Source organism: Phalacrocorax aristotelis, chromosome 1 (assembly GCF_949628215.1).
Source record: "Phalacrocorax aristotelis chromosome 1, bGulAri2.1, whole genome shotgun sequence".
Lineage (NCBI taxonomy): Eukaryota > Metazoa > Chordata > Aves > Suliformes > Phalacrocoracidae > Phalacrocorax > Phalacrocorax aristotelis.
This window is the reverse complement of record NC_134276.1, coordinates 151,012,502-151,040,025: the sequence shown is the minus strand read 5'-3', so window position 1 is coordinate 151,040,025 and position 27,524 is coordinate 151,012,502. Positions and strand designations below refer to the sequence as shown.

Genomic DNA, 27,524 nt, shown 5'->3' with positions numbered 1-27,524 from the left:
TTGGAGCATTTTGTGATACCACAATAAAAATAAACACGTCTGGATCATATGTAGCAAATGTACCTATATTCCCAGACGTATTGTAATATTCTTTTAAAAAATCAAACCTTCTGATGTGTGCAAAAGATAGCAAGCCAATTTCTTATTTTGAGATCTAGTAACATAAGGAACATTCTCTCAATTTATATATATTATTTATATAATCTATATTTGTATTTATATCTTATAAAAATGTATAGTATATAATATACATGATATATAAATATAGATATAAATATAAATTTTTATATAATTTATAAAATATATAAATACATTTTTAATATTTTTCTATATCTTGCCTGTTGCCTTTAGTAACAGTACTAAAGTACTTGATTATTTTTTTTTAAAGTATTCTAAAGTAATGGATATCTACTCCTGCTTTTAGGTAAGTAGTTTCAAACGAAGAAGAAAAATAGGACTGTGAGGTTAACAATGTTAGTTCTGTAGTTCAGCTATTGTAGCTGGCTAATGTAGGGTTTTAAACTGATACACATTGCTGTAAGAGTGTCACATAAGATTGATAGCAATAGCAGTTACAAGAATACTCCATTGGAGTTTCTGGTATTATCTGTGCTCCAGCGTTCCAAAACACTAAAACCACAATTCAACAAATCTGTCATATATGGAAGGAATCTTTTTTTTTTTTTTAATACCCCTCAAAGAGGAACAGTCTTTTTAATATTATGTCCTTCTTGTGCCTTGAGATAACCTCTTGATTGGCAAGATGGAACATTAATCATAGGTGGTGGGACTGACAAATTCTGGTTTCTTGAAGGGATCTGGGAAAACAGCCAACTGTGGGGCCTCTTGGCTTCATTATAAATTAAACGTGTAGTTTTTCTGGCAAGATAAAGCTAATAAGCTTTGTTGGTGCATTCACTATCGTACTAGACAAAGTTCCCTATGATTGAAGAGGCAGGAAAAGCAAGGTTGCTTACATCAGTCTTCCTCACATGGCTTTTCATTGCTCTCTGGGTTGTAAGACTTCACAATTTCCAGCACTTTGGTCACCAGGCATCCAGGCGTTTCTACCCCTGGGGGGATTGTCTGAGCTGTGTCTGGAACAGACATTAGTGATTGCATTAGCCAATTTAGGGATCTTCACTAGAACAAGGAAGGAGTAATTTTTCAGTTTAAATCAATAATTCCTTGGATTCAAGAGGGAATTTTGAATCCACTAGGCTAGACGGTCTTCTAAGGTGGGTCTCTGCACAATATTAGGACTGTCATAAGGCACAAGTATATGAATAGCTTTCAAGCTTGTGATCTCACTTATCCAAAAGATAAGCAAACTGGTCATTATGGAGTAGTGTCACCAGGAGAAACTAGGATCACCTTGTCTCAGAATAGCATGCATTTGATAATTAGGGTGCTCCTCTGCATGAGGAAGGACTTACATACCTTCTGGCAAAGACAGGTGGAGGAGGGTTTTGAACACAGAACTGTGTTTAGAGGACCACTTTCTGTCCCTTCCAGCCTTTATTTTCAGTAGAGATTGGAAAGTTGCTTTGCCTAAAGCAATCTGTGGTATAAAATGGGAAAGAATATAATCAAAGGAATGGTACTACTTCAACAAATTGGGTTCTTAAATTATTTTTTTTCAGTACAGGCCACAAAAGATTTTTATTTGAGAGTTTGATATTTTGTCACTTATCACTGTGTTCTGAATTAATTCTGTAAGAGCAGTGATAGCTAAATACTGAAGAACACGCTCACATGAACACTCACTCCCGTGTTTTAGTATTTACAGTATGACTTCCTAATCCCTGCATATTCATCACTCTATATCGCTTATAGGAGAATGAAACGGGACAATTACAGTTGAATGGACATGCTTTACACTGGGATTAGAAGCATCCCTCCTTTCCAGAGCTCTCCCCTCTGTTTTAGGGCAGTTTCACTTTACAGTATTTCTTTGATCATTTTAATAAATCACTGATTTGGACAAAGTAATTCCGTGTCTGAATCCAAATCTCATTTAAAATCTTTGTTCAAGTTGTACAGCCTTCTGCTTGAGTGATCCTAAATGATGATGTAAATGGAGTTTAGTTTGCTGTGAGGATTTCCTTTATAGCCAACATTAAATCCCATGTTCCCATCCTGTCCATTGGTCTGCCTCAATGTTTGGTCTTTTCTGCTTCTTGATTTCCATTCTTGGGTATTGCAGTGCTGTGATGAGTTAAGCCTTTCCATTCTTCATGTCTCATCACCCTTTTTTGTGTAATGAGAGTGTGATATGTAGCACTGTACTATGTAAGTATCCAAGCAGGGATGTGTCAGAGTTATGGTATCCTTATTCTGTGTAGAACCAAAATCAAAACATAAAGCAAGTCAGGAAAATAGCATCAGTATTCCTGAGTATATGAAATCAAGTTGCCATAGAATGCAGAGTGTTTTTCACAATAATAATCAATGAAACACTGCACTTGGTTTATAAAGAAGTTGAATACATAATATAGTAAGTTTTTCACGTGACACTTGAAAGGTTATATGTTATATAACCTTGTGAAGCTTGAGGTATTCTGAAAGCAATGTCACAACTTCTTAGTTTTATTCTGCTTCTTACAAAACAGAATATCAGAACTAAGTTAGCATTTACTGGTTCTGGTTTTTTCCCTTGTTCTATCAGACTTCCACAATAAAGTAGTTTCGGTTTTCCCTATTTTGAACATTTGGGAACCATCAATATTAAAATACTCCAAATTATAGTATTTGTATTTTTTTCTGTAATGAACTTTCTTAAATGAAGTCTATGCACATCTATGTCAAAGTCTTTTCTGGGACTTGGAACAGGAATAAGCAAACGTCCCCACAATACCTGGGTTTTTTTTTAATCCATTTGTATTTTGTAGGTCTTAGGAGTAAAACTTTAGAAAACATAGTGACAGAGATTGCTTCATAACGTCAGGACACAGCTGAAAAGAGAATTAGCATGATGTCGTTCTGCATGATTAGGCCAGGATTTCAACAAAATGGATGTTATCCATAATTAGATTGTGAAATAAATTACCAGATTATTTCAGTTATGGTTTTCAGAATAAGTGATATTTTAACATATGTGAAATAAATTAGTAATCTATAAGCTTAGTGTTTCATTGAAGAGGAGAAGCAGAGTCTAAATGAATTTGTTATGCTATTTATGGTAGCAATGTTCTGTTTTGAATTACTTGGGTGAATGAAAGTATTGCACTCAAGTTGGAACTAACAAATTGTCTTAACAAACAACCCAGGTTGAACAAACAACCCAGGTTGTTGGTGGTAGATAATGGATACATTCTCTTAGGTGATGAATACCAGCAAAAACAAGGGGTCACCCAGTGAAGCTGTAAGATAAACCAGGGCCAGAGATTTTTTTTTAATGGATTACATAATTAACCATATGTACTTAACCAACTGGCTCACATATTGCCGAAACAAATATCTTATGAACAGCTTTTATACTTTAGTTATTTAATTTGCATTTTACATGAAGTATTGTTCATTAATATTAAAACCTGTATGCTCTGAGACATAGGCAATATCAGTGGGTTGGAAAGAGTGCCTCCCCCTGCACCGCTCACTTCAGAGCCCTCTCTTGTATTGGCCAGTGTCCATGATAGGATTTTACAGTTCAAAGACACTGCTTTTGACTAGGTTAGGCTATTGATACTATTGAATCTCCTCAGAACTAAGCAATTTCTTCACTAAATTTAACTGTTTTACAGCTGTCTAAGGATGTGAGTCATTGCTAATATATAATTTTTTCTAGGCAAATGCTTTGGAACTGAGACAACGCTTAAGGACATGTACATTGGCTCCCCTAAAATGTGAATTTCAGGTCATTTACCAAGTCAAAAATCACTCTTCAGACTTGAGGTCCTAATTGCTTCCCCTCCCACCCCCAACTTGAATTAAGCTGGAGTCTCCTTAGGAGCTCGTGAGGAAAATGCCTGTCAGTATCAGTTTTCAGAAACAGCAAACTTCAGCGATAGGATTGTGTTAGCAGGTTTGAAGAAAATTTGAGCTATTTACTAGCAGGACAGAGGGACTGCAAACATGATAGTAATATTCTGAGAATATATGATTTGAAACATTTGGTTTAAATACTACTTGTTATAGGATACATGACACTACAGAAAAATTTTTTACTCTTTGGAAGATACTATAATCCAGATTATGGTGACTGTTCTTCTCAGTTCTACTTTGCAGTGATCTGTCAGCAAACTCGTGCTACCAGAGGATGATTAGGTATGCAAAGGAAAGGAGGACAAAAGGAATCAAAGGGATTAAAATGTCCTTAGAGATTATTTATGTAAACATAGCTGAACTATTTTTCTGGCTGATAGAAATCTACTTGAAAAGCACCTTTGTATGAAAAAGTACTGGAAAGAGAATAATAGTCTTTTGGATCAGTGTCAATTGTTTGTTGCTCCTTCACCAAAGGTACAGAATAATTAACTGTCTATACAAGTTAAGTCAATTTTTGTTGTAGCAGCACTTCTTCCTGCATACCATTCTTTTCTCTAGTCAATCTTATTGCATGTGCATGCAAAATTAGGTCAAGAATAAAGCGTTAATTGCATTAGGTGTCCTGCAGTTCATAGATATTTTTTTAAGCTTTGTTTTCGCTGTGTGCAAGTTTTTTCCTTTTGAAGCAGTAGCAATGTGCCTGTTTCTGGTCCATACATTTATTTGATAATTAAGGTTTTATTTTAAGTAGAAATCAGAAAAATAAATTCTTTGTGCATTCTACACTGCATAGCAACAAAATGCTTTATTTGTAAAACTAAACACTGTAGAACCTCTTGCTAATTTCAAAGGACTGTTTGCAGATTGTCTCTTTTAGTCTCATGATCTCCAACAAGATTTATCTTCTGAAAAAACAAGCACCTTTTTTTGTTTTGTTATGGGATCTATTTTCAATTTAAACGGCACCTAAGTAGCAATAGACAAGTATGGCTGTGTAAGATGCACCACTATGCTGGAGTTTCCCCATCTCAAATTCTCTTTTTGTCCTGTCCTCCTTCATGCTCTCCCCACCCGCTCCAGCCTGGTTCTCTTTCTCAAGCCAACTGTATGTTCCTCTGTAGCCCATGGCCACTGGAGGAGTCTCCTGGTATGAGATTCTCCATACCAGTTCAAGGTGTTACTGAATTCCATTATGGTAGGCTCAGCAACATTAGGGCATTCCCAAAGTGCACAATAATATTCCAGTGTGATGTTGGAAAGGCAGTAGTGTTCCAGATAAGCACTGAAGTAGAGCAGCAGTAAAGAGAAGAAAACTTTCTTGGGAAGAAAAATAAAAATTAATCCTGTCTTCACTGGGTAGCAAAACTAGTGTAAACTCAACAAATGTTTACCACTTAACTGAACGCTTCACCATCTCTACACTGAAGTGTTAACTGGGACTTCAGAATTTAAAGTTCTTTAAGAAGCAAGAGAGAGACCACCTCTGGTATCTTGCATTTCATAGTGTCTTTAATTTACTTCATGCTTAACAAACTTTACTAAACTAACTGATATGCAAACTACTTGAAGATGATTTTTAGTATGATGGTTCAAGAACAAGAGTCTATGAATATAACTTGACAGTTTAACCATATTTATATCAGTCGGTTGGATCATAGAGTAAAAGAGCATACTGAATGCAGCTGAACTGTGGAAAGAACTGTGACTTCTGTTTGCCAAAATGTTACTGAAAAAAGGGAAATTGTTTTGATCTATCCTGAACTTCAACTTAAAAATCTCACCCTTGCAACAAGACATGGTATGCCTGAAGCTTCAGCATTCATTCAACTTTAGCACATCATTGCTAGTCTTGGGAATTTAACCTTTAAAATTAATAGCAAGAATATTACTTTCAGTCTATTTGATTCAATACAGTAATATGGTATTCACTGATGTGACAGACCTTATTTCACTGAGCACTTTAACAGCAACACCTGATACTGGAGGTTCAAATGGAGCCAACACACAAAAGATGAAATTTTGCTTCCATCCATGCGGTGGTGAGCTATACTTACCCCCCAGGGAATTTGTTAATGCTAAACTAAATGTAGGTTTTTGCAATTCATGCAGTACTGTTGCAGTGGCACTTTTGCAAGATCTGCAATAGAAAGGCAGTTACAATAATGAGGTTTTCAGTGTGACATTTATAAAACCAGAGCTTAATCTTATAAAACTGACCAGTAATATCTGCTTATAGGCTGTCTTTATGGTCCCCAAAAAATTACTTTCAGAAACACAGTAACATTTACAAATCCAGTAGTATAGCTTTCTTGAACAGTCTCTCAGGACTTAAGGTGGCCTCTCTTTAACACATTTTAGGAACAAAAATTCTGGAATTCAGATCCATCTCAACTGTCTAGAGTAAACGTCTTACCCCTTCTTCTGAAGCAACAATTTTTCTTATTATGTCAGATACAACAAAGTGATCATGTCTATTGTAATGGTTATGTTCTCATTCTGAATTTGATGCAAGCCCACCTTTCTCAGATTCTCAAGTGCTGTGGGATTCTAGCAAAGTCAAGTATGAGCGCAGGCTATCAAATTCTTATCGTGATATTAGTATTCTTACGTTGAAGGGAGTGGCATGTGTCCAGCTAGACAGAATTGTAGCTGTTCTGTCATCACGTACCTGCTTGCTCACCCACTCTCTCTTCTACAATAGCTTTTTTTTTTGTCCTCATATTCCTGACACGGACAGAATCACCTCTGCCTGTGACTGCAGAGAATCTATCATGTCCTCGTAGTCATTGACCCTGGAGCTGACGTGACCAACAGTGCCTTTACAAAACCAAGGAAGAACTGTTTGGGAAGCTCACAGCTTATGTGAAGTTCTTGTTTCTTTGGATGGCTATGCCATAGGAATAGAACAGAAAACCCCTCAACCCACCTGGTTATTTAGATCTTTTTTATATTCCTGCTTCCACTGATGATGAAAGCTAGGATCAAAAAAGTGGGAGGCTTGACAGTACCCCGAGATATTCTTTTGTACATCTGCTCTTGTAATACAATCAGGGAATACTATCGAGTTTTAAATTGATTGTCTTCTGTATATTCAGTGCATGCCGTGATGAAGATATCATGTTACTGACCAAAACAATCTCTTTCTGGAGCTGCACTGAGGAAGTCAAGTGCAGAATATAAGCAAAGGTATTTTTACCTGTCTGTAGAAAAAAAGTACAGTGAGAGATTTGTCTGCAGGTAAGTAATGTAGCTAGTTGCTACATATTGGAGATATATCCAAACAGTGGAATATGCAATCAACTTTCTCAACTTGAAACAAATTTTGATTTTTAAATGGACATTTTACATTTTTTAAATATTTCCAACATTATTGGATTTTCATTTTTCTAAGAGGTTTGTTTCACTTTTAACTTAGTCCATTCTGTGACAATAAGAAAAAGGGCTTTTACCGCTTTTAATTTTTTTCTTTGATCATTTTATTCCTTTTAGAAGTGAAACAGAAGAGCAAGAAGAAAATGGAAAGTGGGAAATGAAACATAAATGCAGTTAATTTTGTTACAACCGAGGTGATGAAAGTTCTAATTGTAAAGTGTCAATCTCTGGTTAAAAACAAATACCTTGAAGGAGGAAAAAGGTTCTTTTCCCGTAACAGGGAGAGGGGGGGAAAAAAAGAGATTGAGTGACCAGCTTACAAATGCACTTCATTTATTCTAATTCAAAAGTCACTGGTATGATAGAAATTGTTTTCCAATTGTTCAATTTACACATACCCTAGGGTTGATGATGGTTCTACAAAAGGAGTTCTTGATTGAAGCATGATATGAAGAACTACTAGTAACCTCCAACTAGAGGAATTTGGGAATCTAATGGCTGTGATTGATATTAAACTAGATGCATCTCATTTAATTACCTGGGCTGCTTTTTCTTTGCATTTGCATGGGGCTTTCAGTGAGATTGGTATTCGAAAAAGTAGAATGCTTCCTTGCCTCTGGAACAGAATGCCAGAGGAAGCTTCTTCTGCCTCTGCTTCTGTGCTTCAGGGCTAGAAGGCAAAATAATTAGTTCCACACAAATAGGAATAAATCACCCAGGTTGAAACATGATAGTGCCTGACAGCTGGTAATGCTGGAGAAAAAGATTTCAGTAAATTATTATTGATGAGGAAATTGGTATGCAGAGCCGATAATTCCAGTGTGTGTATGTCTACCTTTACAGTAAACTTAGTGTTGCAAAATTCTTCATAGATTGCTGTCTTTACCCTGCAAAATAGGTATATATGGCAAGGATAAAGCTTGTTAATAATCTGATAAGTGTATACATTTTTTATTTTTCATTTTTAGAAATTTTATACAGTCATATATATTCCTTAAGTTTGTAGAACATGTCAGAGGAAATTTATCATCTTCCGAATATTTCAAGACTAAACAGTGCTGGTTCAGTCCTTGTCCCTTTGTCTTCCAGAGGGCTTGGAGATTCCATTGTGATTTATTTCATACTTTGGGTCGAAAAGAAAGACCATATTTTGGTTATCTGTTTTATTTCTGTCCATTATCTAAGAATTTGTTCAGAATTACTTTTTTGGAGGGGTTCAGTAGGAAAAAAGAATGGTAAAACAAATACAACGTACATTCTGTATTCCTCCTGAAGACAATTCTCTAACTACTTGCAAGGATATAACAGCAAAATTATTCATTAATTAACTATATGGGCAAAATGTAGACTATTCTTTGCTTTTTTCCTTCAAATTATATCATTGTGATGAACCTATAGTTTAGCTATTACTTGTTACAGTAATGGAGGTTTGGGAGAAAATGGAATTAAGGCAATTATTTTACTGTTGATTGTGATTTCATAAAGGAATTTTTGCATCTATTATTATACAAGTGTTTCAATTTGGGTACATCAGTTGATCGACTTCTAGTTTTTTATAGTTTTAAAGGCATGTCCTTGTTGGGAACCATCAGTTATGTGACCCTCCAAAAGGCACAGTTGTAGGTAGAGTGCATTTTTTAGGTAGTGCCTAGCCATTAGTGTGACTTACAACATTTCGGTATACTTGCTGTTCCGTGGATGATAATGAAAAGCATCATTCATTACTCCATACTGAAAAGTATGCATGTAGACTGAAAGAAGAGAGAGTTTCACACTTTCTACACATTAGAATCATGGAATCATGGAATTGTTAAGGTTGGAAAAGACCCTTAAGATCATCGAGTCCAACCACTAACCTATCACTGCCAAGTCCACCACTAAACCATATCCTCAAGCACCACGTCTACCCTTCTTTTAAATACCTCCAGGGATGGAGACTCAACCACCTCCCTGGGCAGCCTGTTCCAATGCTTGACAATCTCTTTCAGTGAAGAATTTTTTCCTAATATCCAACCTAAACTTCCCCTGGTGCAGCTTGAGGCCATTTCCTCTTGTCCTGTCGCTTGTTACTAGGGAGAAGAGACCGACTCCCACCTCGCTACAACCTCCTTTCAGGTAGTTGTAGAGAGCAATAAGGTCTCCTCTCAGCCTCCTCTCCTGCAGACTAAACAACCCCAGTTCCCTCAGCCGTTCCTCATAAGACTTGTTCTCTAGACTCTTCACCAGCTTTGTTGCCCTTCTTTGGACACGCTCCAGCACCTCAATGTCCTCTTGTACTGAGGGACCCAAAACTGAACACAGTACTTGGGGTGCGGCCTCACCAGTGCCAAGTACAGGGGCATGATCACCTCCCTGCTCCTGCTGGCCACGCTATTCCTGATACAAGCCAGGATGCCGTTGGCCTTCTTGGCCACCTGAGCACACTGCCGGCTCATGTTCAGCTGGCTGTCTACCAACACTGCCAGGTCCTTTTCCTCCAGGCAGCTCTCCAGCCACTCCTCCCCAAGCCTGTAGTGTTGCATGGGGTTGTTGTGACCCAAGTGCAGGACCCAGCACTTGGCCTTGTTGAATCTCATACCGTTGGCTCCGACCCAACGATCCAGCCTGTCCAGGTGCCTCTGTAGTGCCTTCCTGCCCTCCAGCAGGTGGACACTTCCACCCAGCTTGGTGTCATCTGTAAACTTACTGTGGGTGCACTCGATCCCCTCATCCAGATCATCAGTGAAGATATTGAACAAGACCGGCCCCAACACTGAGCCCTGGGGAACACCACTCGTGACCGGCCGCCAACTGGATTTGACTCCATTCACCACCACTCTCTGGGCTCGGCCATCCAGCCAGTTTTTAACCTAGCGCAGAGTGCACTTGTCCAAGCCATGAGGAACCAGCTTCTCCAGGAGAATGCTGTGGGAGACAGTGTCAAAGGCCTTATTAAAGTCCAAGTAGAAAATGTCCAGAGTCTTCCCCTCATCCTCTAAGCAGGTCACCCTATCATAGAAGGAGACCAGGTTAGTGAGGCAGGACCTCACTTTCATAAACCCATGCTAGCTGAGCCCGATCCCCTGGTTGTCCTGCATGTGCTGCATAATGGCATTCAAAATGATATGCTCCATGACCTTTCCCAGCACTGAGGTCAGGCTGCAGGCCCCCAGATCCTCATTCTGACCCTTCTTGTAGAGGGGCGTCAGATACGCTAATTTCCAGTCCTCTGGGACCTCCCCAGTTGACCAGGGCTGCTGATAAATGATGGAGAGTGGCTTGGTGAGCTCCTCTGCCAGCTCCCTCAGTATCCTCAGGTGGATCCCATCTGGCCCCATGGACTTGTGAACATCGAGGTGAAGGAGCAGGTTGGTGACTGCCACCTCTTCAACAACTGGGACTTCATTCTGCATACTATCTCTGTTTCCCAGCACAGGGGCCTGACAACCCTGAGGATGGCCAGTCTGACTATTAAAGACTGAGGCAAAGAAAGCATTAAGTACCTCAGCCTTCTCCTTATCTTTCGTGGCAAGGTTACCTTCCCCATCCAACAAAGGAGGGAGATTCTCCCTGTCCCTCCTTTTGTCACTGATGTATTTATAAAAACATTTTTTGTTATCTTTAATGGTGGCAGTCAGTTTAAGTTCCAGCTGGGCCTTTGCCTTCCTAATCTTTTCCCTGCATAACCTCACAACATCCTTGTAGTCCTCGTGAGTCACCTGCCCCTTCTTCCAAAGGCAGTAAGCTCTCCTTTTTCTCTTGAGTTCCAGCCAAAGCTCCCTATTCAGCCAAGCTGGTCTTGTCCCCGCCTGCTCAACTTACGGCACATGGGGATGGCCTGCTCCTGTGCCTTTGAGACTTTGTTCTTTAATAACATCCAGCCTTCCTGGACTCCTTTGCCCTTCAGGACTGCCTCCCAAGGGACTCTGTTAACCAGACTCCTTAACAATCCAAAGTCTGCCCTTCTGAAGTTCAGGGTAGCGGTTTTGCTGACCCTCTTCCTTACTTCTCCAAGAATCGAGAACTCTATCATGTCATGGTCGCTGAGCCCAAGATTACTTTTTTATTATTTTTTGTTTGGTACACATGAAGGTGCAGTTACAATGGGAAGATGCAGCAGTCATGTAGTACTGTTGAACACCTGTCAACTTACTCTGATCGCAGTAAACAGTTATTGAAACATGAACATGCATGTTCTGCTTGTGCAAATGTTTGTGCTGCTTGGAAGCACCTTAATATATGCTGAATCTGCATTATTTTGCTGTCTGTTGTGTATGGTTTGCCTACAGCAGAAAGTCACCCTGCACTATCCCCTCTAGCCAGTTGGAGCCTTTGCAAGAGTGCTTCGTCTCCAGAAGTAAACACGAGTCTAAGAATAGCTCAGCCTTCTTTGTAGTATATTTTCATGGTTGGCTGTCTAAACAGCCAGCCTGTCTAGACGGCTGACGGCACTGAAAGCTCGTAAGGTCAAAAGCAGCCACGTAGGCTACTCTTGGGGATGCTACCTTCTCGGTAGCTGTACGTGTGGGTGCCAGGAGGATTTTTCAGTCAGAACTAGCTTTCTGAAGCTCCCTGGGCTGGCTACGAACATGTACTAATAAGGTATTAAGTAATAGATATGAGTGTATGAAGAAAGAATTCTCAATTCTTACGGTTATTTCTGACGTACATGAGATGTCACAGGTTATGCTTTTTCTGTGCTGTTTAAAATTTGTTTTGTAGTGTCATTTGTGTTGTGCTCAGATTTACATTGTAAGCATAACTTGGAGGCCTAATACTTTTTTTCCTAAGAGAAATTAATGATGTAGATAAACCAATTTCCTTCCATTCCTTTTTTTAAAAAAAAAAGAAAAAACACAACCAAACAAAAAGCCTTTACATAGTTGTTCTGCTATCAGTAATATATAGATTGTGTACAAAGCTGGATCATAAGTTTACATGTGCTTGCATGAGAGAAAAAAAACTGGTACAGACAATCTTATGCTAGGATATCCTTTCAGTGGCCATGGGCTACAGAGAAACATTAGCAAGGGTTTCCCTGAATTAGGTCCTTCTTCCTCCTAGCTCCCACTTGTATCACATCAATGATTTTTTTGTGACTAGGTGTTCAGCCTCCTGCAAAATATTTTACATTTATCATTACTGATTTAGACCATTTCCTAAAACCATGGTCCAGATGTAATGTTAATAGAGGTAGCGAAGTAGTGGTGGATGTGTCTAAATAGCCATTCGTTCTGTAATCAGAGCAGCTCACTTTCTCCAGGGTTGAAGAGTAAAATCTGGGGATAGTTGCTGTATTTCCACTAACCAAGGAGCTGCTAACTGCTGTTCATCAGCTGAAGCAAAAAGGCTAGTTAATGCTTTCATTTAATTTACTAAATACTGGACTAGATAGCCTTTGAGGTTGTCTAGTTACATTCTTTATTACAAATGTCTTTGAAGGAGTATCTTGCTAAAAGTGTTTTGGAGATAGGTACCTTACATGCCACGTGTCATTCACCAGTTTATGATATGCATTTGCTGATGCAAGAAGAACTTGTCAGCAAGAACAACAAAAAGGAAGCAACTGAGAAATCTGTACCCAGCCTAATACTTTGCTGATAAATATGTTTTTGACTGGTTATCATAGTGGTAATGGGTCTGTTTCTTGTGACGTGTGTCTGCATAAAACGGGTTTAGCATTATGTCTTCTCAGTCTGTCAAAAGATGCGTTCAGAACTCATACATTGATTGAATTCTACACCTGCAGAGAACAAGGCTGATATATTTTCTACCCAGGGAATGACACTTAGTGCTAGTCTGCCATATAGCAAACAACCATGTAAGATGAAAAGCAACATGCCAGTACAGTAAGGAATATGACAGTAGCAAAGGAAATACTTAAAATAATACTTCTTCATGACTTCCTAATTATTAAGTGCCTTTTTTGGTTTATATATGCAGTAATGTTTTTCTCAGCTTTTTTCCTTTTACACTGTTAATACATCAGTTGTCCTTCAGGCACAGTGCCCAACATCCTCAGAAGTTAGGAATAATACCTGTTCCTTGCTTATATTTATCTTGTCAATATTATTTACACTGCATTGCTCTGAAATCTTTCCTGATTATTGGGAAGGTTACTGATTCCTCTTTAATATTTGATGGTTTTGGTTGCATTGTTTGATGTTTTGACGTAGGATTATGAGAACTAGGCCCTTGTCTCCCTCTTTTGCTTTAAGGATACTTTAAAGAGTTTAACATACTCCTAAGATGATTTTGGATGGTTTTGCGTGCTATCTTCTTAAAATTTACTCCCCTTCTTTAAGATTGAAAATCTTCAAGAACAGTTAAGAGACAAGGAGAAGCAAATGAGCAGCTTAAAGGACCGAGTGAAATCCTTGCAGGCTGACACCACAAATACTGACACTGCCTTGACCACGCTGGAAGAAGCACTGGCAGAAAAAGTGAGTATGGAAAGCCTAAGGCCCTTCCTTCAAAAGGTCCTTCTCCTAATAACCTCAGCTTTTCCGTGTGTTTCTTGGACCCTGTGTACAAGACATCTCTGATGCAATGCCACAGTGCCGTCCTTTGCTTCCGAGGGCTGAGGAATCAGGAGTGGGGTTGCTGTCGGGGTGCGTCCCTCAGTAGAGGGCACTGCAGGATATGCAGAGCGGCGGCTGGGGCTGCTCTGCCACGGAGCCAGCCCTGGGCACGGCTTCTGTGCGGTGAGGAGGGCATGGGCGTAGAGCTGAACCACGAGCTGTTGCTCTAGTCGTTAGCTGCTCACCACCCTTTCAGTGTTCTCATGCCATCCTCTCTTTATGTGGTGCATCTTTGGTACGACTGCAGGATGCCTTACATTTCAGCTGTGGGTTCTTCTGCTTTTTTTTCTATTTTATTTTTAAAAAAAATCTGGCTGGTACTTCCTTTCGTCTTCTCTCCTCAGATATTTTAACAGGAAATTTCTTTTTGAAGTTTTGCTTTGTTTTTTAGTTCCCAATATTGAATCAAAATGAATACTTATCCTGATGTAGCTGCGTTTCAGTCTCACTTCATTTGCAGCTTTATTGTTCTCATTGTATTTTTTTACACTTGCTTAATTCTCAGGAGAGAGTGGACTGAGGGAGCAGCCTTGTCTGTTCTGTTTTGGTGGGACAACTTTTTGGAATTACTTTATATTTTTTTCTTGATTCCTGGAGAACCAGGGTTACAGCTCCTTTAGTCTGTCAGATTCTGTAGATGTGAAGTTATGGTAAAGCTTTCCCTGAGTTTCGGGAATTCACTTACATCCCTTCAGCTTTCAAGCTAACCAAAGCTGGTATCTGGTGTACAGAAAAGTTGGTTTGTTGCCTTTTTCTTATTGCACATTAATCCTGGTGTCACATTTGCACTACCCTCCTTCCTCTCTGAAGAGGATTTAACTGTACATTTTGGAAAAATAAGATTTAATCAAGTAAAGAAGCAATATGTAACATATCGTGGTCTTGGTTCATTTTGATTATCAGAACCAGATAAATTGTGTTGCATTGTAACAGTACTGTGAACTTTTAGAGATGCAGAAAGCCTCATATTTCTTAGCAACGAATCCATAGATTTCTCCAGTTTCCTCCTCCTTGAGGGATCTGTTTTACAACAGTAAAGAAAATGGCAATATCCTACGCTCCTCCTCCTCGCCTACAGTGTGTAAGAAGTGTGATAAGAAGTCTCAGAAATTGAACTGACTAAGAGGGATTTTCTTCACAGAGTGCTTTCTTTTGTCAGGAAAGGACCATTGAGCGCCTAAAGGAGCAACGTGACAGAGACGAACGAGAAAAACAGGAAGAGATCGACAACTACAAAAAAGACATTAAAGACCTGAAAGAGAAAGTCAGCGTTTTACAAGGAGATCTCACAGAGAAAGAGGTTGACCAGCAGAATGAATCTGTTGTATTAGAATTTTTGTTGTATATGTATGTGTAATATTTTAGATTAAGAAAACTGTTCCTTTTTATTAATGCTCCTTCAACAAATTTATCTAGTAAAATATATTGTTTGAGAATTTTTCAAAGTGTAAATATTTCAGAACCACCTTTTCATGGGTAGCACGCAGCCCCCTTATTTGCAGCAGTTAATCATATTAGCAGCGAATGACCGATGGTCAGTGAAAGCATTTGCTGGAGCTATGCTTACAGACAACCAAAGGCAGAGAACAAGCTTGTCCCTTTCTAAATATAGGGAGGAAAGGACAGAGGTTGATCAAAGCTGTGGGTGCCAAAAGCATACAGATAATGTTTATTCCTTTATACAAACAATATAGCTAGTTCTTTTGACTCTGAAGAGTCCTTTTTTGATAATTAAGTTAATTGTTGGTAATGAGCCAGCTGGCTAGGCAAATTAACCTAATTATATTAGAGAGATATAAACACTCTCTGTTCTTCTCTTAGAATTGTAACATTCAAGTCTCCTTGCAATCTTTTTCAAAACTCAGTCAAAGCAAAACAATACAAAAAATACACACCCAGGAAGTGCTAAGATTTTGCCTACATGGAAGTCAACATTTGACAGGAAAAAACCAACACGAAAACGTGTCGGAAAACAAGAAGTTGAGATGTCTTTTGGAGATAGGTAGCATGAATCAGTTTCACCCCATAGCAGCTTTATACAGAAAACCTTTGAACGTTCTCACTTTTAGATACAGAGGCCAAATCTGCTAACTACGTACAATCTTTAAATATTATTTTATTTAAAACCAATTTTTCTTGAATATGACTGGAAGCACTGGTTCCTGTTTACAGAATCTTCCATCTTTAAAAACGGTTTTAAAATTAATTTAGACAAGGTTTTACTGTGGTCCTGAAAACCTGAATTAATCCAAGCTGTCTTAAGTCAGTGACATGAACATCCTGACACAATATGTTGTTCTAAGTTGGATCCCCAAGATAGTGTGAAGGGGTAGAAAGAAAATAAAGACAAAATAAGAAACTAGGTATTGCACATAAAGAGTATGTACTTGATAGTTATTTTACATCTTTTATTTTAGTCATCTTTACTGGATCTGAAGGAACATGCTTCATCCTTAGCTTCATCAGGACTGAAGAAAGATTCAAGACTCAAGACACTAGAAATTGCATTGGAACAGAAAAAGGAAGAATGCTTGAAGATGGAAACTCAGTTGAAGAAGGTGATCTTATTTCATGTTTATATATGTGGTGTACACATTCAGACATCGGCCTACACAGAAAACTTTGGGTCTTACGTTTGAATTCTGTGAGTTGCTTTTCAGCAAGAACTGTGAAGTTGTGTCCATGAAAACCATATTACAAGCTAAGCTCATCAGAAAGTAACTTTCAGGTACTGGTGCTAATTTTGTCCCTAATTTACAAGCAGTAACAATCCTGTTGACTCCTTTTTTTAACAGGTACTAGGAATTATTACCTGTTAGTCTGCTTCAGTACAGTTCATAGCAGTAATCGTGCCATTAAACTGGTGTAACACCTAAAAAATCAACAGCTAAACATTTCACATACCAATTATCAATGCTTATAGGTGTTAATGTGATAAACTCAGGTGCATGATTGGCCCGGACCATAGGAATGCATAAAAACAAATGAAAAGACTGTATTACCAGTGAAACGTGTGATCTTTTGTTTGAACCTCTTTGCCAGTCTTAGCTGATACATTGGTAGGAGTTTGCTGTTCAGAAGAATAATACTCTATTACAAGCAAGCTAACTCATTTGAACAGAATCTTTGGGTTATGTTTGCATTGCAAGAGGCCTTTATTTTAGCTGTGAGTAGCATAAATACTGCATTGTTTAGAGGAACATTGATTTGATTTTAACTTTTTGATTTTGAAAGACCAATTGACGAAGAAGCACAAAACTCACTAACCAAAAGAGTGATAATACTTCTGTTACCCTGAAAAGCTGGTTCGTTCGCCTGGTGTGCAAAACGCCAAACTACACGCAGAGCAGAGTTATTTTATTCAATCATTTTTGTGCAAAGATTGGTGCTAGGTGGTAAATCCGCAAAGCCAGCACCCCACACCAAGAAACTACAAGGCATTTATACAGTTAAATGTGTCAGTCACAGCTAATATTCACATGCCTCAGCGAATAATTGGTTAATTTCTTTCTCACTTCGATGTAAAGGTACAGCTCACTTTTAATTTACCATGCATACTCAAGGAGTAAGGGACTTAGTAGAGGGGAGCAGTTCTTGGCCTATGGGCCTCATTTTTAGTATTATAATGAGAATAGTTCCCCTACTGGGCACTTTGTTTTAGTTCTTATCAACATCCCGATTAGTTGTTCTCCTTGACTATATGCTTTATCACGTTGTTCTCAGCAGCTTCTGAGGTGGGATGTTTGCTTTGATCAGTCTCTCAGCTCTCCTCAAGTACATAGTTGTAAAACAAGTGCTTCTCTATCTCTCTGTTCCCATCTCTGGCCCTCAACTTCTGTTTTGCCAAGCTCACATAGTTCATTGTTATGGCTTAGTGGAAAATTAAAAAAATTCCATTTTCTTCAGGGTATTACTTCTATTTATAAAATCAGAACAAGACAAAGGGTAACATGATTTTTAAAAGAAATTTAAGTCTTGGATTGTGGAGTTCTAGCTGTTTCTTTACATCTACCCAAGAAAAGGAGTGCCCGTGCTGTAGATTGGAACTCTGTCTTAGTTCCTCAAATCAATGTGAGATCAAATTTTGAGTCATCAGTTAAGACCTGTTTAGGATTTCTGTTGTGTGGGTGCAAGGTGGGTATTAATGTACCTGAAAACTCTGTGTAAGTGAAACTCCGTATACACATATCTAGACCCATGTTTGCCTTTCTTTTAATTCTGTTACACAAAATGAACGGCTCTGTTATTCACCATCAGCAAAGCACAAGAGCACGAAAAGAGTGTTGTGCACATTTAATTGGCCTCACAGGCTGTTTTCAGTGTACCATACAGTGGGTGAGTATTTCAGAAATCCTGAAGGACCCTTTCATTTGAATTCTCTGTCGTGAACTGTAGTTTCACCTTTTTGTCAGTGTGTTACAGATACTGAGTCGAGGTGTATATTGTAGGTAAGATTTGCCAGAGATTGTTACACCAATTGGATGATTGTATTAGTTTGTAGGTGGACAGCTGCAGTGGACAACATTGTTACAATTACTTTAAGGAAAAGAAAGTACTAACTGGGAGAGCACATAACAAATAGTTAGGTTATGAAAAACCAATTGCAGAAATTCAATTAATTAGGGGATGTGTCTGCATATTTAGCATTTGTAAATGTTCTGCTTTTCACTGCTTCCCCTGAGATCACTTTCCTCACTATAAGCAGTGAGTATATCAGTAGTATAAGCAGGTATGGAGGTCGAACAAAATCTGGTGAAGCACTGCTAGCTAAAAGATGAATATGCAGTTAATTTGCACTGCAATGAGTTTTTCGTTATAATTCCTTTAGGCCTACCTCTGCTCATTCATTTTAGAGAGGATTGTGCTTAATAGCTGGTATCCAGGAACATTACATAAGGACGCTGTGCCAGTTTGTAAGACCATATATTTTTATAATCAAATCTCTTTTGTTTCAGGAAATAGTTAAGAGGGTGAATTATTCTCCCATGATCCTTTTCCTGAGGGTTAAAATGGGAAAATAGCTCAAATGTAAAGAGCACTATTAATTGTACAGGACAGCTATAGGACAAATAACTATATTCTCGATTTGGTTCTGAGAAAAATAATGCATGTAAATTCATGGTATGGTGAACACAAATAGATTTGCATCTTCCCGTCCAAAGAAGCTACCCAAATTATTCAGTCAGGATGGTTTCAGTTCTGCAAGAAAAGAAAATCGATAGCCTGCCATTACCTATGTGCAGTATAAAGCCCTTCCATAATACTCTGGATATCTGCTCCTCTGCTTCAGGCATTATCACTTACTAGGGCATATGGACAATTGTTTCCTGTGCAAAGACCCTAAAGTATCCTCTCAAGTCCTACTGAGACAAAATCATTAATACCTTGTTCCTTTTTAAAATACTGTGTCATGTTGGGTTACTGCTTAGATTTTTTTTTTTTTTTGGTGCTAGGAAGTCAGTCCACAATGGCTTTTTATAAAGAAATCGAAGCTTTAGGACCCAGGTATGCTTTCATGTAATCAACCGTGCGTTTGCTTTCCCCAGGCTGTGTGAAAGAGCCCACTTCTGCCACAGGTCCTCCTTGGTTTCTAGAACCAAGTCACCGTTACTCTTAGTAACTCAAGAAGATATGGTTAGCAACCAATTGAATATGTTTTATACTTAATGAGTAAGTTTAGATATTTCTTTAATAACCTTTTTTCGAGCTATTTTTAATTTGCCAATGTTTTTTTGTCACTTGCAGAAAAGTAGAAAAACGTATTTTTAAAAGGCTTTCTCTTTTTAAATGCATTGCAGATATTTATTCAGGCAGTTTGACATTTTCAAGGTGGAATAGTTCCTTGTCATCCTCAAAACAATTATCATAGATAATCCAGCTCCAATTTAAAGCTTCTAAAAACTCAGTTTTACGCATCTGCATTGTTAACCATTGCAAATAACTGTCACAATTAACCTTAAAACTAATGGCTACATAACAGCATTCTGTTTAAAACCAAATTAGAGGTTTATTATGTTGAGATTTATTACATTATTTTAGTGCTGTTTTGCATAAGCCACATTCAGGAAGGACTTTCTTGTGTAGCTCTTAACAGCAAATGGCAAAAAACTTTTTCTTCTAGGTTGTTTCCCTTACAGTTTGAACGGACATGTGTCAGTCTTGTTACCCTTGCCTCTTATTTCCACTGAACAGTTTGAGTACTTTCAGTTAAATCTATTAGCCTTAGAAGTTAAGAAGCTGACAGAAGAGGCTGAATTGGACTACTGTTAAGCCATTAGATAAAAAAAGATTTGGGCAGTCCTTGGAAAAAAACCTCTTGCTCATCTCTCAACAGTGAGCCTTTGAGAAATCATGAACAATGCAAGCTTCCACTTTTTCTGTAAAAGGTATTTAACTTTACACTGAAAGGAAAGATTATTAACCAAGTGGAGTGGAGGGGTGCTGAAAGGTTGCTGATGATGTTTTTCTTTCCAGGTAAGCAGATTCCAGCGTCTCGCTAGTTGTCCAGTTCTCATTGTTACTGTTCCTTTTCTTACTAATGACTATTTTATATTGATCCCTGTCTTGGCAAATAAAACTGCAGTGTTTTTCATATTCAAGGTTGGGGTTTATTAATAATGATACTATGGTTATGCAAATCTGTGTGCTTAATGTTCTAATTATTCTACTGTCATTGCTTCTGTGCTCAATTGTCAGCCTGCTGCCAGCAGAAGGTGCTATCGGCGATTCCAAAAGCTGAAAGCGAGCCCTAAGTCCCTGTTAAGCTTACACGGCCTGATGTCTTGCGTTAAGTAGTCTCCTTTTTTGCTGAGATGGAATCATTAGAAGGAAATCACACACGGGGGTTCTCTCCCTCTTTTATTGTGAAGTGGCTTTATGTTTTGTGGGTTTGGTTTTCTTCCTTAGGAAACTCTTTTTTCAAACTTCTATTTTAATGTAGTAGTTTTATAGTAAAAAGGTTTTCTTCTAGTTGTTATTGCTCAGGATACTCTTTTCCTAGCTTTTTCTGTCTTGTCTTTCCCAGCCAATATGCTTTGTTTAATTTTGTTTTTCTAATCTGGGAGAGACCAACTGATATTAGAATATGTTCCAGCAAACATGAGTGGATTTTTTTCTGTCTTGATTTCCATTGCATAGTTTTCCTCCCTATAGATATTTTCCTTATTTGAAAGGGATCAAGGTTAGAAAAAAGAAAAGAGTCCAAAGCCTTATGTTTACAAAATTCCCCCTAGTGCAGTTCTAGGAATTTTCATCAGAGAATGTTAGCAGTGATTCCCTGCCAGGAAAATACCGCTAGATTCAACAGGCTTACTCAGAGGATGGGGGTGTTTCTTCTGCTCTGATGTTCCTCCTTCAAGTTCAGGAGGATAGTATCTTTCAAAAGACAGGAAAAAACGACAGAGTGAAGTGTTGACCCAAATTCTATGTTTCCCAAGATTTAGCTTGGTTAGTTTAATACAGGCTCTGGTGCTTTTTATTTTTGTGAACGTGGATGTCCTGCCACAACTGGAAATATTACTGATAATATTGGTAGATAAGATAGAAATACTGGGTTTCATTCTCAACTGATGATTGTTTTTTTCAAAGAAGGGACAATAAATGATGTATTCAGCAGAGCAACCTAGAAAGAAAAAGGCTACGAGGGAAATCAGGACGTCTTGTAAAAATAACGAAACCAGCAGTTGTGTTCAGCATTCAGATAGTGTCAGTTACTGAATTGGTTTTCTAAGCCACTTAGCTGTCTTGGAATTGATAAAAGTGCAGCACTAGAAATCAAAGTCCTGCTCAACCTGTAAAGCTGTCATCTTGTCCCAAACACAGGACTACATTAAGTATTTGAGGACTGGACAAAACTGTTAAACTGAGAAATCAAGATCAAGTTTGGAACTTGCGTGAGGGTAACTCTCCATGTTTCTCATGTTTCAAGAGCTGGTTAGTAACACATGCTGAAACCACAGATTAAGATTCTGTCATCTCAGTAAATTAATGTTGCAGCTAATATTTTAAACTTTTTTTCTTGTTGCATCTTTTCTTTTTCTCTCTCACTCTCTTCCTATCACAAATGTTCCCCATCTTTTCCTGTCTTCTTTCTCCCTTTAGCACCCTGAAATTTTATTGAGCCATCCATCCAAACCAATAACTTCTCCAGCAAACTGAGAGGCTACGGCCAACTACACTTAATTTTCTGTGTTGTACTTGCATTCACCTATGCTTTTATGTTTGGGCAAACACAGGGTATATTGGTGAATTACTTTAGTAGTGGGTATGGATATAAACAAAATGCTGTGATATATCTGACCAGTCATGCTCAAAGAAGCCTTCTAATAATGCTTTTACTTTTTGGCTGCGTTGGTCTAACTTCATTATTGTTTGGACAGCTTAATATTGTGCCAATGTTTTTGTTTCCCTTTGCTGCAGTTGCTTGAAGTGTCCTGAAGTTTTTCTTTCTTCTCGATTGTCTGTACATTTCAGAGCAAGAATGTAGAATTTCTATGCAAATCAAGCTGCTGCTGTGAAAGTATTCCATAACACCACGTGCAGCAGCGCATTAGAAATAATAAAGTTACAGCATGTAAAAGGTTGCTTAAAAACTTCTGTAACCATTAAGCATTCTGGTACCATGTCAGTTTAATTTTGGATCCTATTACCAGCCTTCTGTTTGATGTCAAAGAGCGCTTCTGTCAAAGAACACTCCTTTCAAGGAGTGTTTGTACAATAATATCTTGACACCATAAATTACGTAATCCAAGGTGGTTTTCATCAGAGATTTCTTTTGTGACTGTGTGCATAAAAAATCGTGTTACAAAACTTGCAGAAGGCTGATATCTCTGTTACTCTTGACAATGTTCAGGGTAAATGTAGCTGTCTATCCTGACAATCATTGTCTGAAGGTCAGACAATTCCTGGTACTTTTAATAGTTTGGTTTTTGTGACATCCCACATTGGAAATTATTTTAATAGAACATATAATACAATGTTTTTATGGGACTAGATTTACAAAAAGAGTTGTGTGTGCACTAGGGAAAAGTATTTTGTTAGGACTATCAGAAATAACAATGAATATTCAACTAGGGCATACAAATTCCTACACTGCCTTTTGAGTTAATTGTTAGATATAAAAACAGTCGTTAATAAATATTCTAAGGTATTTGGTGCACAAAGATTATAAAAAAACCCAACATTATTTTCTTAAAGGATATAGGATTAGTGGATATGACATTTGAAGGATTTAATTATTTAGTATTTCATGACAGAGAATAGTTTTTCCTCAAAGGTATTGTGTCTTCAGGTATGAAAAGCAGACTCCAGACTTCTCTGGTGAATTGATACATTCCTCCACTTTAAAATAATTTGCCAGTCTCCTAACCTGTGGATTGCACTGGTACAGTCTGTTACTAAACTTGTTTAATGCATCTTATTAAATAGATTCTTTTTTATCAGTTGTTTATGGTTTTGCAAAACCTTTTAAATCTTGTAGCTGAAGTTTCTTTCACTGTTTGATTCAGTCTGAGATTTTGTTTGCTTTTGTGTCTCTTTGGAAGAAACTCGCAGCCGTAACAGCTCACTGTTTTCAGGAACAAAATACAGAAATACGTTGGTGTTAATCTTTTCCTAACACTAGTAAATTTTTATTAAAAGATTTCGTCCTTGTACCAGATGTTTTTGATGCCCCTGTTTAAATCTGTCTAAATTGGCTAAAGGTTAAATGCATTGTCTATTTGTATGTGCTTAGTAGAGAGTTAGATTCAGCAGTGAAACTTCCCCAAAGATTCCACCTGTGCTGGTTATACCCCATCCTGGAGAGGGAGAAAGACCTTCCCATTGTCTCCATTGCCACAGCCTCTTCTAGGACTGCTCATTTGAGCAGGCAGCAGCAGCAATGCTAAGTAGACTATTCACCAAATACCATGTTGGTTCCAAGCACCTCCTTGATACAAATAGAGCAGAAGCAAGAATCAGCATCTCAGTGTGCACAACTGATCAGGACAAGTAATCTGTTTAGGACTGGAAGCTGGTACTGAAAGTTAGCCACTGGGAAGAGAAAAACAGGTTGGATTTTGCTGGGGGAATGAGTAGGTAGAATTACGAGGAAGTTTTTACTGAACCTGGGACTCGGGGATGATATGGTATGAGGAGGGGGTTGCATATGGGCAGGAGACATGGCCCTACAGGTGTTCGTGGATAGAACTAACTGCACAAAAAAACCCCCAAACCTGAAAAAAAAAAAGTGGTAGGAAAAGGGTAAGGAAATCTGGCAGATTTAGGGGAATCTGCCTGGGTAAGAGGAGTAGAATTTGAACCTAAACAATGTTGATAAAAAAGTTGGGGAAATGTAATATGGTACAAAAGGATTGTACTTGGTGCAAACAGGCAGGAGAATTTGTGCCCAGAAGAGCATATTCGCTATGAAATCTTCAATAGCATGCAAAATATCTGGGGCTCCCCATTTATCTCAAGTCAGAATATACAAAAACTGTGTGTTTTATTCTGCAGTATGATATAGTCAACATAGAAGTTAAGGTATGAACAGGCTGTGTGGTGGCTTTTAAAGTTCCGGTCCTATTGATGGTTCACGACAATGTCAGCATCATCTCATGCAGTGTAAAGTTGGAGGGTTTTTCCCCCCTGATTTTCTTATATCTAAAGAATTAAACTTATCTACTCTAGCCCTCCCAGAAGCTTTGTTAAGATAATATTCATTTTGAAAAATTAAATATCCAAAAGCTAGGAAGTGGCCGATGCAACATTGTGTGGCCTTTCTCATTTTTCATTGTGAGGTGGTGGTTGTAATATTTTATAACTAAATTTTTGTCTGCCAGACTCTTGCAGTTGCCAGTACCATGTGAAATACTCTCAAAGAAGAAGCCAGAGTGATATAAGGAGATGATAATCATCGAGAGAAATTAGATTATGTATTGGGGTTTTTTAATAGTAGGAAAGCATTAAGATGATAAGGCAGGATATTTTTGCATCTCAGTTTTTCACCTGCACAACAAGTATAATAATGCATCCTCATTTCCCACTGGTGGTGTTGAGAAGTGAAGTTAGTTGCTGTTTGTCAAGAAACAGCCTACAGACATTAGTATGATAGAAAGAATATTGGGATTTTTTTTTTGTGTGTGTCATTTGTGTAATTTAGAGTTAATAAGCCATAAAGCCATACACTGGATATCAAAACCGAATGCTGAATATCCACTCATTACTTGAGTCATTCCCTTCTGTGCATTGAACGAATGTCTGGTTCTGTAATGTATGAGCCTGTGGTCAGGTGAGTAAAGCCTGGCTCAGAGGAGGCATAGGTAAGGAGGTTGAAGTACACTCGCAAAGACAGCTGTCGTCTGGGCATTTCCCTTCTGTCTTTGTACATTTTATGTGTTGGTGTAAATTCCAAAGAGAGAAAATTGTTAATGTTTAATAATGACTACGGGAACTCATATCTTTCTGAAGAGTAGGTTTGTTTTTCAGTAACGAGGTCTCTCGAGGCATCTTCCTCTTATTTAGACTTTCAGCCTTCTTTATTACATGATTCCAACCAAATACTTACTTATTCATTGTCAAAAATTTACAGTCACATTAGCGGAAACTAACCATTTAAAAGATTTTGTCAGTAATAAGGTAACAAATAACTCTTTGTGGCAGACTCAAGTTTTGCGGTGCATAGTATATCAGAGAATTCACCTAGCCTTTTACTTCCAGTATAGCCTTTTTGAAAAGCTGTTACAATATATGGTGTTTAGGGCATTGCAGCTAAAGGAGGAGCAAGTCTGGTTGTTTTTCAAGTTTGTAATTCTGTTGAAACTAGTAAAGACACGATAGAGGGCAGCACGTTTTATCACTTGAATTGCTTATATGTGTTATATATGTTTGCCTTGTGCAGAAAATAGTCGTATTTTTGTATTTGTATGTGCTTGTATTATTTTTAGGGGATGTGAGGCACACTGGGAGGTAGGAGGGCGGATTAAAATGGGATTTCAGATTCTTGGGAACTTCTGTTTCGTGGCCAAAAGTTCTTGGCAACATATGTATGTGAAATGTTAAACTGAATTTACTGTCTCAATTCATAGGTAAAAGTAGAAAGTGTTTGCTGTGAATTATCTGCTGTTTGATTTAGTTAATCTTTTAGGAATATTGATTTGGAATCTTAGCCATCACATTTGGGATTTTTATTTACATATAAGAACTTTTAAATTAGATCTGTGCTATTGTTATCTTCCCTGCCTCTGGCACACTTTAAGCTGTGTAAGATTACCTTTCCTCTTAGCAAAGAGTTTTTTGGCTTGAGAAATATCAGCTTAGAAAATTCTCTTTAGTGTGTTTTGTCTTCCTCTCCTTTCCATCTGTAAATAGTTGTTATTTCTGTGAAACATTGGTCATCTTTGTTTTAGTTGTAGAAGTTGGCTTTGTCAGCTGATTTTCTGTGGAAGCAATAGAAGTTATAGTACATTTATTTGAGGAACAATTGCTCTTTCTTTTATTCTTTAGGTACATGAAGCACTCACCCCATCACTTACCACATTCCAGATGGGAAATGATGGCTAAGAGCAGAAAAGCAGAAAGCTGTTAAACCACCTCTTAGTTTATAGTCCCTCTTAAGAACTTTGAGATCATATCCAGAGTAGTCAGCTTAAACTGAGTAGTAAGCTTAAACTATTCTAGGTCCTGAACCACTTAGAATTTGAAATTAAATTCACACTGGCAAAGATCAGATGAGCTATATTAATAAAAACATAGCTTAAGAAGGTGCCGCTTTCTAGCTAAAGTGTGACTGCTTCTTATGCAGATCATTGCAGAATTTGATTGTACTCTTGACAGTAGCTTAAATTCACCTGTTTGACTCCACACTGGAACAGACAAGGAGAGCTAATGACAGAGTCAGGAGTGACGGTTGAGAGATTTAAAATAGCCTGTAATCAGGTAAACTCAATGGCCTCTGTAGACATACCTTTTCTTATTTCTCATTTATCAGAGGGGGAGGTGCAATGTTCCCTTCACCCTAAGCAAGCTGCTTTTTCAATTTATTTAATTTTTATCATACTTTTATACATTTTCATATTTGTTTGTAACTATATTAAGAGTTTGCAGATTTAGGAATAGTGTCTCAGGCGGAGACGAGGTTTGAACCTATCAAAATGCACTACTTCTAGTCTCTTAATACAGCAGAAACTGTCTTAGTGCATTTGTCGCTTTACATGTCCATTCATTTTAAAAGTTAAATTGCTGCCTTATTTTGGAATTTTTGTACACCTTTGGTGGGCAGGGGAAGTTGTATGTGGATTTTTTTTTTTTTTTACTGCGCATATAGGATTCATTATTTGTGTTTAACTTTCTTTTTGGTTAACAAAAAAAAATACTGCTGAATTATTTCATACAATGTTGCATTGGGAAGGTAGCCAATTTCGTCTGTTCCAGATCTCAATGTGAGTTTGTGGGAAACCTCGAAATGCATTGGTTTTCTCTCCTATACAATAAATGAATCCAGTAGGATTTTAGATATGGTCATGTAACACGTATTTTGTACATAACCCACAAAATGGACCAAAGTCACTCAGTCAGTAATTCACAACTCAGGAAGTGGTCTCCAGTTTACACCATATCACATAACAT

General features: G+C 38.0%; 1 protein-coding gene across 7 annotated transcripts in view; it reads left to right on the top strand.

Annotated features, from left to right (window-relative positions):
- Nucleotides 1-27,524, top strand: part of ERC1 (ELKS/RAB6-interacting/CAST family member 1) — a 303,504-nt gene that overhangs the window by 96,511 nt on the left and 179,469 nt on the right. For all 7 annotated transcript variants that reach the window (XM_075115935.1, XM_075115897.1, XM_075115945.1 and 4 more), the window contains 3 exons: nt 13,644-13,781; nt 15,079-15,219; nt 16,337-16,477. In XM_075115935.1, coding sequence (XP_074972036.1) covers nt 13,644-13,781; nt 15,079-15,219; nt 16,337-16,477 — 420 coding nt within the window. The remainder of the gene's footprint in view (nt 1-13,643; nt 13,782-15,078; nt 15,220-16,336; nt 16,478-27,524) is intronic.